Genomic DNA, 14985 nt, shown 5'->3' on the forward strand with positions numbered 1-14985 from the left:
CAGGTCCATTCTATGTGTCATACTTGATCATTTTGCGATATTGCCATATTTTTGCTGAAAGAATTTAGTAGAGAACATCCACGATAAAGTTCGCAACTGGAGAAAAACCCTGCCTCTACCGGAAGTCCCAGACGATGACGTCACATGTTGATGGCTCCTTATATATTCACATTGATTTTAATGGGAGCCTCTAACAAAAACAGCTATTCGGACTGAGAAAACGACAATTTCCCCATTAATTTGTTCGAGGATGAAAGATTTGTGTTTGAGGATATTGATAGTGACGGACTAGGGGAAAAAAAAAAAACGCAGTTGCAATCGCGTTGCATTGGGACGGATTCATATGTTTTTAGAGACATTTACTAGGATAATTCTGGAAAATCCCTTATCTTTCTATTGTGTTGCTAGTGTTTTAGTGAGTTTAACAGTACCTGATAGTCGGAAGTGTACGTCCACTGCCGGGTGTTGACGCGCAGTGTCTCAGGGAAGTCGACGGCAGCTGTACGGGAGGCACAAGCTCAGCTGATATCCTGTAAGTGGCGACTTTTTAACAACAATTTTCTCACCAAGAACCTGCTGGTTGACATTCGGTTGGGATCCATGTTTGCTGTGATCCATAGGAAAGCTTCACCTCTGTGAATTTTAAACAAGGAATCACCGTGTGTTTGTGTGGCTAAAGGATAAAGCTTCCCCACTATATCGTTCTACTTTGACTTCTCCAATATTATTTGAACAAATTGCAAAAGAGTCAACAACACAGATTTCCAAAATACTGTGTAATTATGCGGTTAAAGCAGACGACTTTTAGCTGTGTGTGTGTGTGTGTGTGTGTGTGCAGCGCTCATATTCATAACAGCCCGTGACGTTTTCAAGAAAAAAGTCCCGGGAGATTTAAAATTACAATTAAGTAAACTAAAAAGGCCGTATTGGCATGTGTTGCAATGTTAATATTTCATCATTGATATATAAACTATCAGACTGTGTGGTGGGTAGTAGTGGGTTTCAGTAGGCCTTTAATAATAATAATAATATTAATAATAATAATGGATTACATTTATATTGCGCTTTTCTATTACTAGATACTCAAAGCGCTCTCAGAGAAGTGGGAACCCATCATTCATTCACACCTGGTGGTGCTAAGCTACATCTGTAGCCACAGCTGCCCTGGGGTAGACTGACAGAAGCGTGGCTGCCAGTTTGCGCCTACGGCCCCTCCGACCACCACCTGTCATTCATTCATCATTCATTCACCAGTGTGAGCGGCACCAGGGGCAAGGGTGAAGTGTCCTGCCCAAGGACACAACGGCAGCGATTTTTGGATGTCAATAGGTGGGAAGAGAACCTGCAACCCTCAGGTTTCTGGCACGGCCGCTCTATCCACTACACATTTCTTCACAAAAAAAATAAATCTTTAACATCATTATTTATGGGACATGTCCACAAAAAACCTAGCTGTCAACACTGAATATTTCATTTTATATTCATATTTTGTTGAAGTATTATTCAATAAATATATTTATAAGGATTTTTGAATTGCTGCTATTTTTAGAATATTTAAAAAAAATCTCACTTACTCTTTCAAGTACCTCCAGGGGTACACGTACCCCCATTTGAGGACCACTGATTTAAACAACACATTCGGAACATTCGTTCTTAGGATTGGATTGTGCACCTTACCTCCTTCATCCATCCATTTTCTACCGCTTATTCCCTTTCGGGATCGCAGGGGGCGCTGGCGCCTATCTCAGCTACAATCGGGCGGAAGGCAGGGTACACCCTGGACAAGTCGCAGGGCCAACACAGATAGACAGACAACATTCACACACTAGGGCCAATTTAGTGTTGCCAATCAACCTATCCCCAGGTGCATGTCTTTGGAAGTGGGAGGAAGCCGGAGTACCCGGAGGGAACCCACGCATTCACGGGGAAAACATGCAAGCTCCATACAGAAAGATCGGTGGCAGAGGGGTTAGTGCGTCTACCTCACAATATGAAGTTCCTGCAGTCCTGGGTTCAAATCCAGACCTTACCTCCTATTTTTCTTTTCTTTCCTTCCTTTGTTTTGCATATTTATAAACTGTCGCACTGATACTGGAGTTGCTTTTAATCTCATTGTACCTGTGTATAGTGACAAACAAAGTCATTCTATTTTATTCTACTCTTCCGCTTATTCGAGGTTGGGTCGCGGGGGCAGCAGCCTAAGCAGAGAAGCCCAGACTTCCCTCTCCCCAGCCACTTCGTCCAGCTCCTCCCAGTCCCAGGGGATCCCGAGCTGTTCCCAGGCCAGCCGGGAGACACATACTTTCCAACATGACCTGGGTCTTCCCCGTGGCCTCCTACTGGTCGGACATGCCCTAAACACCTCCCTAGGGAGGCATTCGGGTGGCATCCTGACCAGATGCCCGAACCACCTCATCTGGCTCCTCTCGATGTGGAGGAGCAGCGGCTTTACTTTTAGTTCCTACCGGATGACAGAGCTTCTCACCCCATCTCTAAGGGAGAGCCCCCCCACCCGGCGGAGGAAACTTATTTCAGCCACTTGTACCCGTGATCTTATCCTTTCGGTCATGACCCAAAGCTCATGACCATAGGTGAGGATGGGAACGTAGATCGACCGGTAAATTGAGAGCTTTGCCTTCCGGCTCAGCTCCTTCTTCACCACAACGGATCGATACAGCGTCCGCATTACTGATGACGCCGCACCGATCCGCACCGATCCGCCTGTCGATCTCACCATCCGCTCTTCCCTCACTCGCGAACAAAACCCTGAGGTACTTGAACTCCTCCACTCTCAGAAATACTTCTAAAGTGAGAAATTTGTTGTCAAAATTGGATCTCGAAATGATCATTCACACGTTCATTTTGTCTCGTGTTGACTATTGCAATTCTCTCTTCACTTTTTTGAACAAGTCAACGCTAAACAGACTTCAGACTGTACAAAATGCGGCTGCCAGACTTTTGACCGGCGCACCCAGAACAGTCCATATCCCCGTTTTATTCAGTCTTTATTGGCTTCCACTCAAATTCCACATTGAGTTTAAGATTTTAGTCCTGACCTTCCGTGCGTTTCATGGTGGGGCCCATCAGTACATCACTGACTTGTTATGACCCTACTCCTCAGGGCGGAGCCTCCGGTCTTCAGGCCAGGGTCTTCTAAAGATCCCAAAAAACAGTTTTAAAACTTGTGGACACCTGGCATTCCAGGCTATAGCTCCTAGACTCTGGAACAACTTGCACCAGTCCCTCCGTGATCTTGACTGTGTTGAAACTTTTAAGAAACATTTGAAAACTTCTCTTTTTAGTAAAGCTTTTAGTTAATGCACCTAATACCCTTTTAAATCCACGTCGTATCCTTTTTATGATGTTGGCCCTTTTGTTTTAATTGAATTGTTGTTTTACTTCACCTATGTTTTGTACAGCGCTTTGTGATTTTAACTGTGAAAAGCGCTTTATAAATAAAATGTACTTACTTACTTACTTTTTTACAACCAATTTTAGTTTAAATAATAGGACTGTATGACATGTTCAATGGCTTCACGGTGGAAGAGGGGTTAGTGCGTCTGCCTCACAATACGAAGGTCCTGAGTAGTCAGGGTTCAATCCCGGGCTTGAGATCTTTCTGTGTGGAGTTTGCATGTTCTCCCCGTGAATGCGTGGGTTCCGTCCGGGTACTCCGGCTTCCTCCCACTTCCAAAGACATGCACCTGGGGATAGGTTGATTGGCAACACTAAATTGACCCTAGTGCAGTGGTTCTCAACCTTTTTTCAGTGATGTACTCCCTGTGAACATTTTTTTTTAAATTCAAATACCCCCTAATCAGAGCAAAGCATTTTTGGTTGGAAAAAAAGAGATGAAGAAGTAAAATACAGCACTGTGTCAAATATTGCTCATTTATAGTGGTCTTTCTTGAACTATTTGGAAAATAAGATATAAGAATAACTAAAAACGTCTTCAAAAATAAACAAGTGATTCAATTATAAATACAGATTTCTACACATAGAAGGAGTAAAGTGAAGTGAATTATATTTACATAGCGCTTTTCTCTAGTGACTCAAAGCACTTTACGTTGTGAAATCAATCTATTAATGTTTATTTATATAACCCTAAATCACAAGTGTCTCAAGGGGCTGCACAAACCACAACGACATCCTCGGTACAGAGCACACATAAAGGCAAGGAAAAACGCACCGCAGTGGGACGTCGGTGACAGTGACTATGAGAAACCTTGGAGAGGACCGCATATTATCTAAATTACATTTAGACCAGTGTGGGTGGCACTGGGAGCAGGTGGGTAAAGTGTCTTACCTAAGGACCCAACGGCATTAACTAGGATGGCAGTAGCGGGGATCAAACCTGGAACCCTCAAGGTTCTGGCACGGCCACCAGAGCTATACCGCCTGTGTACTTATAGTGCCCTCTTTGGGGATTGTAATAGAGATCCATCTGGATTCATGAACTTAATTCTAAACATTCCTTCACAAAAAAAGAAGTCTTTAACATCAATATTAATGGAACATGTCCACAAAAAAAAAATCTAGCTGTCAACACTGACTATTGCATTGTTGCATTTCTTTTTACAGTTTTTGAACTTACATTCATATTTTGTTGAAATATTATTCTATACATATATTTATAAATAATTTTTGAATTGTTGCTATTTTTAGAATATTTAAAAAAAAATCTCACCTACCCCTTGGCATACCTTCAAGTACCCCCAGGGGTACGCGTACCCCCATTTGAGAACCGCTGCCCTAGTGTGTGAATGTGAGTGTGAATGTTGTCTAACTGTGTTGGCCCTGTGATGAGGTGGTGACTTGTCCAGGGTGTACCCCGCCTTCCGGCCGATTGTAGCTGAGGTAGGCACCAGCGCACCCCGCGACCCCAAAGGGAATAAGCGGTAGGAAATGGATGGATGCATGGACATGTTAAATGCTGCACTCCAGTCACTATTAAAAAGTCCTGATGATAGTCACACAACACACACACACACACACACACACACACACACACACACACACACACACACACACACACACACACACACTAGGTGTGGTGAAATTATCCTCTGCATTTTGACCCATCCCCATGTTCACCCCCTGGGAGGTGAGGGGAGCAGTGAGCAGCCGCGGTGGCTGCGCTCGGGAACAATTTGGTGATTTAACCCCTGATTCCAACCCTTGATGCTGAGTGCCAAGCAGGGAGGTAATGGGTCCCATTTTTATAGTCTTTGATATGACTCGGCCGGGGTTTGAACTCACAACCTCCCAGTCTCAGGGCGGATACTTTAACCACTATAATGTTGTTGAGCAAGGCGTGGTGCGGCTTCCATTGTGTCTCACAGAACGCCTAATCCACAGAGACTTGAACGTTTTTTTTTTTTTTTTTTATTGTGAAAGTGTCCCTATGCGCAAGTCGATGTCATTGCTTGACGCACCTGTCTTATCCTCATGGGGAGGCGACTACGTCATCCCTGGCAGCTTCACGCAAAGCTCCCTAGTGACACTCTTTCAGCTCATCTGCAAAAAAAAAAAAAAAAAGAAATATAAGTGTTTTTTCGTTACAATGCTTGTGCTGTGTAGAATAAGTGTCGATAAATATGAGTCAATGCTAAGCTGCGAAAAAACCTTAATGTGTTTTATTTATAGAGGAAAGCAGGAGTGGTTGTGAAAACTGCTGTAACACTGCCCTCTGCTGGACGAACGTCATGCATACTGCAAGGGGCGAGGTTAATCGTGACACATGCTTCACTGTGTGTAATTGCTGCAGTACTTACCTGCACTGGTTTGTGCAGTTCTAGTGTGGTTTCACAAAAACGTCAAATACATTGCTGTCAAAACTCAAGGCCCAAGGCCAAGGTCTGGCCCGCCACATAAATTTTACGTTGCTGTGAAAGGCTGGAATTAATGTGCGTTAATAAAGCACTTCATTTTTATCGTTGAATGCATTTAATTTTTTCATTTTTGACCATTCATTTTTTTTCATTTTCAACCATCTTTTAAACGTTACATTTATCTGATCCTAGATAGATCGAAGATATTTCAAAAATATGTTTTGTGTAAAAACAAACTACCAAAAAACAAACAAACAAACAAACTAAACTAAACTAAGGGTTTTTGTTATGTGGAATTTTAGAAAAGGTTTGATCAAATGAAATTGGTCCAACAGAGAACAATGGCACATATTAAAAACTCTAACCTATTTATAATTAATTGTGTGTGATGGATTTATACCAGGGGTCACCAACACGGTGCCCGTGGGCACCAGGTAGCCTGTAAGGACCAGATGAGTCCCACACTGGCCTGTTCTAAAAATAGCTCAAATAGCAGCACTTACCAGTGAGCTGCCTGTATTTTTTTAATTTGTATTTATTTACTAGCAAGCTGGTCTCGCTTTGCTCGACATTTTTAATTCTAAGAGGGACAAAACTCAAATAGAATTTGAAAAAATCCAAGAAAATATTTTTAAGACTTGGTCTTCACTTGTTTAAATAAACTATCCATCCATTTTCTACTGCTTATTCCCTTTTGGGGTTGCGGGGGGCGCTGGCGCCTATCTCAGCTACAATCGGGGTGAAGGTGGGGTACGCCCTGGACAAGTCGCCACTTCATCGCAGGGCCAACACAGATAGACAGACAACATTCACGCTCACATTCACACACTAGGGCCAATTTAGTGTTGCCAATCAACCTATCCCCAGGTGCATGTTTTTGGAAGTGGGAGGAAGCCGGAGTACCCGGAGGGAACCCACGCATTCACGGGGAAAACATGCAAACTCCACACAGAAAGATCCCGAGCCAGGACCCAGGACTGCAGGAACTTTGCATTGTGAGGCAGACACACTAACCCCTCTTCCACCGTGAAGCCCTTAAATAAACTAATTTATTTTTATTTTAGAGAAAAAATACAACCTTAAAAATGATTTGAAGATTTTTAAACACATATACCTTGTTACCTTTTAAATTCCTTCCTCTTCTTTCCTGACAATTTAAAATGTAAAGCCCACCAGGCTGCACCAAACTTTAGGTGCATTGTTGACACAGAAAAGTACAGTGGTGTATACGTAGCAGCTATGAAGGTTCAACTTATCTTTGTGAATCTGCCTTTTCTGACATGAACTTCATCAAGAACAAACACAGAACACGCCTAACTGATGCACATCTGCAAGACTCACTCGGAGTTGCAGTGTCAAGTTACACACCCGAGTACAACACACTAGTTAACAGCATGCAATGCCAGGCTTCCTACTAACTGACCAAGAAACAGATAACAGATTTGACGTCCAGTTCAAAGTGTGACATGATTTATATACAAATTTGAGAGTTGACTTTTGTATTTTACATGAGGTATTATTTGTACAAACATGGTGCAAAGTAATTCATGATTTGTTAAAAAATGTTAGTGGCTAGCTAGTTAAAATGGGATATTGTGATTTCACGAGACTGTCTTAGAAGTGATCATTTGAAAATGTTCAATTAGAAAAATGTGCACTTAGAGAAAATATAAAAATAAAGTGTTGCATATTGATATTTGTTTGTTTCTATAGATATTTATTGTGAGAAATCATGAATATGATCAGTGTTTCCACAAAGATAAATATCATTAATTATTAATAATAAAATATAGTTAAAGGTAAATTGAGCAAATTGGCTATTTCTGGCAATTTATTTAAGTGTGTATCAAACTGGTAGCCCTTCGCATTAATCAGTACCCAAGAAGTAGCTCTTGGTTTCAAAAAGGTTGGTGACCACTGACCCCTGATTTATACTATGTCTTTGGGTTAAAGTGGAGTGGTCTTTGTTTTTAGCGACATCTAGTGGCCGCAATAGGTCCTTAAATTGGTACTTTGTAATAAGCTACTGCCTTGGAGACTTTTTATTTGTAAGTATTATGCAACTATAATTATTTGATACTTGTTTATACTGACAAAATCATGTTTTATTTCCCGTTTTTCTCCCAGGATGGCGCCTCTGTAGTGGCTGCTGTTGGTAGGAGCTCTGTGCTCTGATGTTCCTGATGTTTCCCTCTTGTTTTCATGTGTTTCTTTGCCTTTTGGTTCGGGACCTTTTGGGACTGTGTGAGAAGCACTTTCCTGACTTCTGTGGTGTTTTTTTGTGAACTTCTGGATCTGCTTTTTTGGGCAATGAGACCTGCTGCTGGGTCTCTGCCACACCAAAGTCAGTTTGGAGAGGATGCAGACCAAGCGACAGGGCTGAGCGCCAGGACGGACAAGCTTCACGGTGTCTTGTCTGAATGAGCAGATATCGGACACCTATGTATATCATAAATAAAAACAAAATACAATGATTTGCAAATCCTCTTCAACCTATATTCAATTAAACGGACTGCAAAGACAAGATACTTAACGTTCGAACTGGAAAACGTTATTTTTTGCAAATATTAGCTCATTTGGAATTTGATGCCTACAACATGGTTCAAAAAAGCTGGCACAAGTGGCAAAAAAGACTAAGAAAGTTGAGGAATGCTCATCAATCATTTATTTGGAACATCCCACGGATGAACGGGCTAATTGAGAACAGGCATTGGGTATAACTGCAGCTTCCATGAAATGCTCAGTCATTCACAAACAAGGATGGGGCGAGGGTCACCACTTTGTGAACAAATGCGTGAGCAAATTGTCGAACAGTTTAACAAAAACATTTCTCAACGAGCTATTGCAAAGAATCTAGAAATTTCGTAATCTACGGTCTGTAATATCATCAAAAGGTTCAGAGAATCTGGAGAAATTACTGCACGTAAGCGATGATATTACGGACCTTCAATTCCTCAGGCAGTACTGCACCAAAAAGCGACATCAGTGTGTAAAGGATATCACCACATGGGCTCAGGAACACTTCAGAAAACCACTGTCTGTAAATACAGTTCATTGCTACAACATAAGTGAACAGTTGATCTGCCGTTTCTCTTCTTTTTCTCCTATGTCCCCCCCTCCCTTGTGGAGGCGGTCCGTTTCGGTGGCCATGGATAAAGTACTGTCTCTCCAGAGTCGGGACCCAGAATGGACTGCTCGCCTGTATATCGGTTGCGCTGCTGATCCACCTCCGCTTGGGATGGTTTCCTGCTGGCTCCACTTTGGACGGGACTCTCGCTACTTTATTGGATCCACTTTGGTCTGAATTCTCACGGTTATGTTGGATCCACTAGGGATTGGACTTTCACAATATCATGTTAGATCCGCCCGACATCCATTGCTTTTGGTCCCCTGTTGTCGACGTCTCACTGGGGGGAGTTTTTCCCTGCCCGTATGTGGGCTCTATCGAGGATGCCGTTGTGGTTTGTGCAGCCCTTTGAGGCACTTGTGATTTAGGGCTATATAAATAAACATTGATTGATTAAAGTTAAAACTCTACTATGCAAAGCCAAAGCCATTTATCAACAACACCCACACACGCTCCTGGCTTTGCTGGGCCCGAGCTCATCTAAGATGGACTGATGCAATGTGGAAAAGTGTTTTGTGGTCTGATGAGTACACATTTCAAATTGTTTTTGTAAACTGTGGACGTTGTGTCCTCCAGACCAAAGAGGAAAAGAACCATCCGGATTGTGATAGGCACAAAGTTCAAAAGAACAATCCGTGATGGGGTAACTTACATGGGTAACTTACACATCTGTGAAGGCACCATTAATGCTGGAAGGTACATACAGGTTTTGAAGCAACATATGTTGCCATCCAAGCAACATCTTTTTCATGGACGCCACTGCTTATTTCAGCAAGACAATGCCAAGCCACATTCAGCACGTGTTACAACAGCATGGCTTCATAGTAAAAGAGTGCGGGTAGTAGACTGGCCTGCCTGTAGTCCAGACCTGTCTCACATTAAAAATGTGTGGCAAAATATGAAGCCTAAAATACCACAATGGAGACCACAGAGTTTTGAACAACTTAAGCTGTACATCAAGCAAGAATGGGCAAGAATTCCAGCTGAAAAGCTTCAAAAATTGGTCTCCTCAGTTGTCAAACGTTTACTGAGTGTTGTTAAAAGGAAAGGCCATGTAACACAGTGGAAAAAATGCCCCTCTGCCAACTTTTTTGCAACGTGTTGCTGCCATTAAATTCCAAGTTAATGATTATTTGCAAAAAAAAAAAAAAAAGTTTCTCAGTTTGAACATTACATATATTGTCGTTGCAGTCAGTTCAATTGAACATAAGTTGAAGAGGATTTGCAAATCCTTGTATTCTGTTTTTATTTACGAATTACTCAACGTGCCAACTTTACTGGTTTTTTGGTTACAATCGACCCTGGTCTAATAATAATGGAGTAAAAGATGAAACCCTCAAGTCAGCTCCGTTTTGAAAATGACATAACATCAATCAAATTTTTATACAGCCTGCCCTCCTTGGGGTCTCCAGGGTGAACTGGAGTCCATCACGGTGTGCTCGGGGTGAGAGGACCCTGTACCGGTCAGCAGTCAACATTCCCCAATTCACCTAACATGCATGTTTTTGGAATTCGGGAGGAAAAAATGACGAATATTTTTCTGTCCTCCCCTTATAGAACCCCTGCAACCCTGGTGTGCGTGTGCTGTTTTTATTCAGTGATCCCCCGACTGCGTCCTGAGGAAGCCCTGCTTGTGAAGCTGAGAAGGAAGCAGGACAATGGGTCAATGGGATGTGAGCGCCTCGCTCTCCTCTGCCACACACACACCCACTGTCCTCCGTCCTTATTTGTAGCTAAATTTACTGCAGCATCAAAGACCACGCTATCTACTCTAAACTAAGTTGTAAAATAAACAACACATTTAGATTTACAGTAGATATATTGTACTAGTACTGGATAGTTCAAATTCGAATGACACTAAAAGGAAGTCTAAGTCTAAGTCTCTAAGTGTACCAAATACTGTATCTTAAGCCTCAAAGTTGTTCTCCTCTGTTTGCTGTTTTGAGCTCTTTGTATATGTTTACTTTATGAATAACTTTAGCCTGCTTTGCTAATTAGACCAAGTATGGACAATATGTTCAAGGCCAGTCCGTTTCAGTCTGGGTGGATCCGTGCTCTCTGGTCTGGTGCTGACAATGCCTGAAGTCAATTGTGTGCTCTGCATTTATCCTCTTGGCTGAGAGGGGAAAAACAGGAAGTTGGCCTTCCCGTGCAATGAGGGCAGCAGGTCAGGTCAGGTTTGCGGCACCGGCAAACATTCCCTGATGTGTGATGGATGGGAAATGTTCATTGTCGTCGCTAATGTTTTCAATTCACGTATCAGAGGTTCCTGAGTTCGCCTGACATTATATAAATCAATCAATCATCCATCCATCCATTTTTTACCGCTTATTCCCTGTGGGGTCGCTGGAGCCTATCTCAGCTACAATTTGGTGGAATATGTCGTACACCCTGGACAAGTCGCCACCTCATCGCAGGGCCAACACGGATAGAAAGACAACATTTACACTCACATTCACACACTAGGGCCAATTTAGTGTTGCCAATCAACCTATCCCCAGGTGCATGTTTTTGAAAGTGGGAGGACGCCGAAGTACCCGGAGGGAACCCACGCAGTTACGGGGAGGACATGCAAACTCCACACAGAAAGATCCATGAAAGTTTATTTATATCGCCCTAAATCAAAAGTGTTTCAAAGGGCTGCACAAGCCACAACGACGTCCTCGGGTCAGATCCCACATCAGGGCAAAAAAAACCTCAACCCAATGGGATTACAATGAGAAACCTTGGAAGAGACCGCATATGTTGGTTGTCTATACAAGGTGGATGAGTAAAAAAAGTAGTTAGCTATCTGTAACGTCTGCAACTGAAAGGGTCACCAGGCACTTGGGTTATTAGTTGTTGAACCCCAAGATGCAGAGATAGAGGCAGGCATTGGGTATGAAGACATCATTTAATATAAATAATAGAACAAGAACAAACAAAAAGCACGCACATGGGCGGAATAACAAACTAAGGGAGCTAGCACTGGAAGCTAGAAAACAAAAAGGAACTTTAGCATGGAAGCTAGAGGATAGCAATCAGAAAAACTGCAAATAACTAAAGGCTAACAAGAAGAGCTTACCGCTACGAAGACCAGGACAAAATGTAGCACGACAGGTAATAGCTGAAAAGAATCACAGACACGACAAGAGCAACATATGGCAACGACAAGGCCGAATGACAATACAATGATCCAGCAACTGACACAAGACAAAGCAGGTACAAATAGGAGCGGGCTGATTGGCACCTGGCCACACCTGTGGCCAGGTGCCAATCAGCCGCAGCTGAGGAGGAACACAGCACTCAGGGAACAAGACAGGAAGCTGACAAAATAAGAGCACTGGACAGGAACTAAAGACAGGAGATACTAAACACAGAGGAAACAGACAAATGCAGAGGAAAAAACTAAAACATAGACAATCTGTCAGGGGAAAGCCTGACAGGTACTCCGCTTCTCACGAGAGTCCTTCCTGCGCTCAGCAACAACCGTTCCGTCAGGACAGGCAGGTTCCCGAAATCTGAGATCTTGTCAATTTTGTTGAGAGGGGAGTTGATCAATTCCATTGTTTGGATTTGGGAGAGCAGTGCAAATACAGAGAGGGAGGGGAGTGCGACCGCCTTTTCGGATGGTTCCAAGAGAGAAAGTTCTTGCTGCAAAAAGTCTGGACACACCTGCTTTAACAGGACTCTTACTGGGGTACCATTTTTGACTATTCTACCCATCTCTGCCCAGAAAAATGAAAATGGTACCAATTGCATATTTATTTTATGTGTAATTTACCCGGATGTGTAATATGATTGCATTCTAACCGTCACAATGCTTCATCTAATGTTATTCCATTGGAGGGAGGTTGTGGCTTGTGTTTATCAATCACCCTCAGTTTATGTCCCGTTTATCAGCAGTCTGCTAAATTCTTCCCAATGATCCTCACAACCATTGCTCTTTGTCCTCCTAACAAACACACACACACACACACACACACACACACACACACACACACACACACACACACACACACACACACACACACACACACACACACACACACACACACACACACACACACACACTCAAACACGTTGGCAAACTGAGCAAAATAAATGGTCTGTGTCCAGCAGCTTTGCATAGCCAATTGCACGATCACATGTTCAGTGTGGGGCTGATATTGTGCATTCAGGGTGACTTTGCCATGGTGCACTGGGGGGCTGGGGATATACAATCAGTTCCAGAGGTTATATTTAACTTTGCAGGCAAAAGAAAACCTTAACTTTAGGATTATTATCTCTCCGTGCATAAAGACAGGCTAGTAAAAGCGATATCGATAGAGACATTTAGTTCAGTTCAGTTTAGTTTCAGTTTATTTCAAACATGCATACGATACAATGTAATGCATCACACATGTCATATTGTTTCATTACAGCACGTCTGATAAGGAGTAGGAAGAAGCAAAGCTTATTTAATCCTACCCCTTTTCATACCAGAGCAAATTTTTCCAATTTCCTTGTTCTCTGTAACAGAACAGTGAACAAATAAAAATATATTAATAATATACCATAATAAGTAAACAAATATTAAATATATAGCTAATCTTTATCTCAATAATAAAAAAAAAACATTCCTCATAATTCTTGTTTTGTGTACTTTATAAAGACTTGTAGTCCGAACAGTTTCTTGAACTGAATCATATTGGTGCTTTGTTTGATTTCTTTGGTTAATCCATTCCATAGTTTAATTCCACATAAGGGTGTGATAAAGGTTTTAAGTGTTGTACTCGCATACGCATTTTTTAAATTAGATTTTCCCTTAGGTTATATTCTTCCTCTTTTGTTGAGAAGAATTTTTGGACATTCCTGGGTAGCAGGTTTTAGTTTGCTTGACACATAATTGTAGCTGTTTGCAAATGCACCAAATCGTTGAATTTCAATAATTGTGATTGAATAAATAAAAGTTTTGTATGTTCTTTATATCCAACTTTGTGTATTATTCTAATTGATCTTTTTTGTAACACATTTAGTGAATGAAGCGCATATTTGTAGTTGGTTCCCCATATATAGATATATATAAATAGGCTATCTCAGGGGTCTGCAACCTTTACTATCAAAAGAGACATTTTGACGCTTCTTCTATTCCACGAAACGTAACACAGACAGTCGTAAATTATAGAACAGTTTTGAATTTTGGGGTTAAAAAAATAAATCTCAGAGAGCCTCAACAATGAGGCAGAAGAGCCACATGCGGCTCCAGAGCTGCGAGTTCCTGACCGCTGGGCTATATTATGAAGATAAATACAAGACATAATCTGACATAATAATAGTATTGCAAACAAAGTTGCATGTGAAGTGAAGTGAAACGTAGGGCAGGGCCAGGTTAAGGAATGCAGACCAGGCATCCCTCAGGTATGGAAACAAAATATTTGTTGGAAGTGGTTCAAACCTGACATGTTGTCCCTTGAACTGGTGCGACTGGAGTTTTAGAATGAGGAAACACTCTTAAACGTCTCTATATAAGAGGACAGGTTACGGCAGTTGGTACAAATGGTTTTGAAAGGTTAAAAATATCCTCTTGCCGATGAATCATTGTTGGGTTACCTGATATGTTTTGTGCAGAGGAAGAGTGGTGGCGAAAGGAAGCAAGGAAGGCTTTAGCCTTGTCCTGAAGAGATGATGGGAGGAGTTAGTCCTCAGTCAGAGATATGCCATGTGGGACAGCCCTGTGTGTGGCGTTTAAAGGCAAATACACTCAGACGTCTACACATTCTGATTCTCTGCTATTTCTCCTGTGAGTTTTCGGCGGCGTAAAAGAGCGATGGTAGCCGTCAGGAACATCCTGCTGAAGCACACATGTTGTGTCAGCCAGAAAGCAATGGACTGAGAGTGGACCAAGAGAGAGGTGAGAGTTGTTTTTTTAAGCCTGTTTTCAACATCTTGCTGACCCTTGTACTCGCCATAAACTGAAGGAACCGCCACACATGAAGTAGATTTCAAGTATACCAGGAAGACGTGTTCTGAAAACTGTTTTATAATGAACATGTTTAAAGTCAGATA

The 14985-nt window shown here is 42.1% G+C and overlaps 1 protein-coding gene and 1 long non-coding RNA gene across 11 annotated transcripts in view; one reads left to right on the forward strand and one right to left on the reverse strand.

Moving 5' to 3' along the window:
- Nucleotides 1-310: 310 nt before the first annotated feature.
- On the reverse strand, nucleotides 311-14789 carry LOC133553543 (uncharacterized). Its single transcript, XR_009806946.1, has 4 exons — nucleotides 14530-14789; nucleotides 5436-5517; nucleotides 567-633; nucleotides 311-499 (listed from the first exon to the last, which is right to left on the reverse strand). It is a non-coding gene; the product is annotated as an uncharacterized LOC133553543 (long non-coding RNA).
- sh3tc2 (SH3 domain and tetratricopeptide repeats 2) overlaps nucleotides 14334-14985 on the forward strand; it is a 59840-nt gene continuing 59188 nt past the window's right edge. For 5 of the 10 annotated variants that reach the window (XM_061901857.1, XM_061901856.1, XM_061901858.1 and 2 more), the window contains exon 1: nucleotides 14336-14830. Coding sequence is in view for 2 of the 10 variants with exons in the window: in XM_061901855.1 (XP_061757839.1) it covers nucleotides 14782-14830 (49 nt within the window). In the remaining 8 variants the exon portion in view is untranslated. Of the gene's footprint in view, nucleotides 14831-14985 lie in introns of all 10 variants that reach the window. The other 5 variants (XM_061901861.1, XM_061901860.1, XM_061901853.1 and 2 more) reach the window with 4 other exon arrangements.

The sequence above is a fragment of the Nerophis ophidion genome, linkage group LG05 (genome assembly GCF_033978795.1).
Source record: "Nerophis ophidion isolate RoL-2023_Sa linkage group LG05, RoL_Noph_v1.0, whole genome shotgun sequence".
NCBI classification, from domain to species: Eukaryota; Metazoa; Chordata; class Actinopteri; order Syngnathiformes; family Syngnathidae; genus Nerophis; species Nerophis ophidion.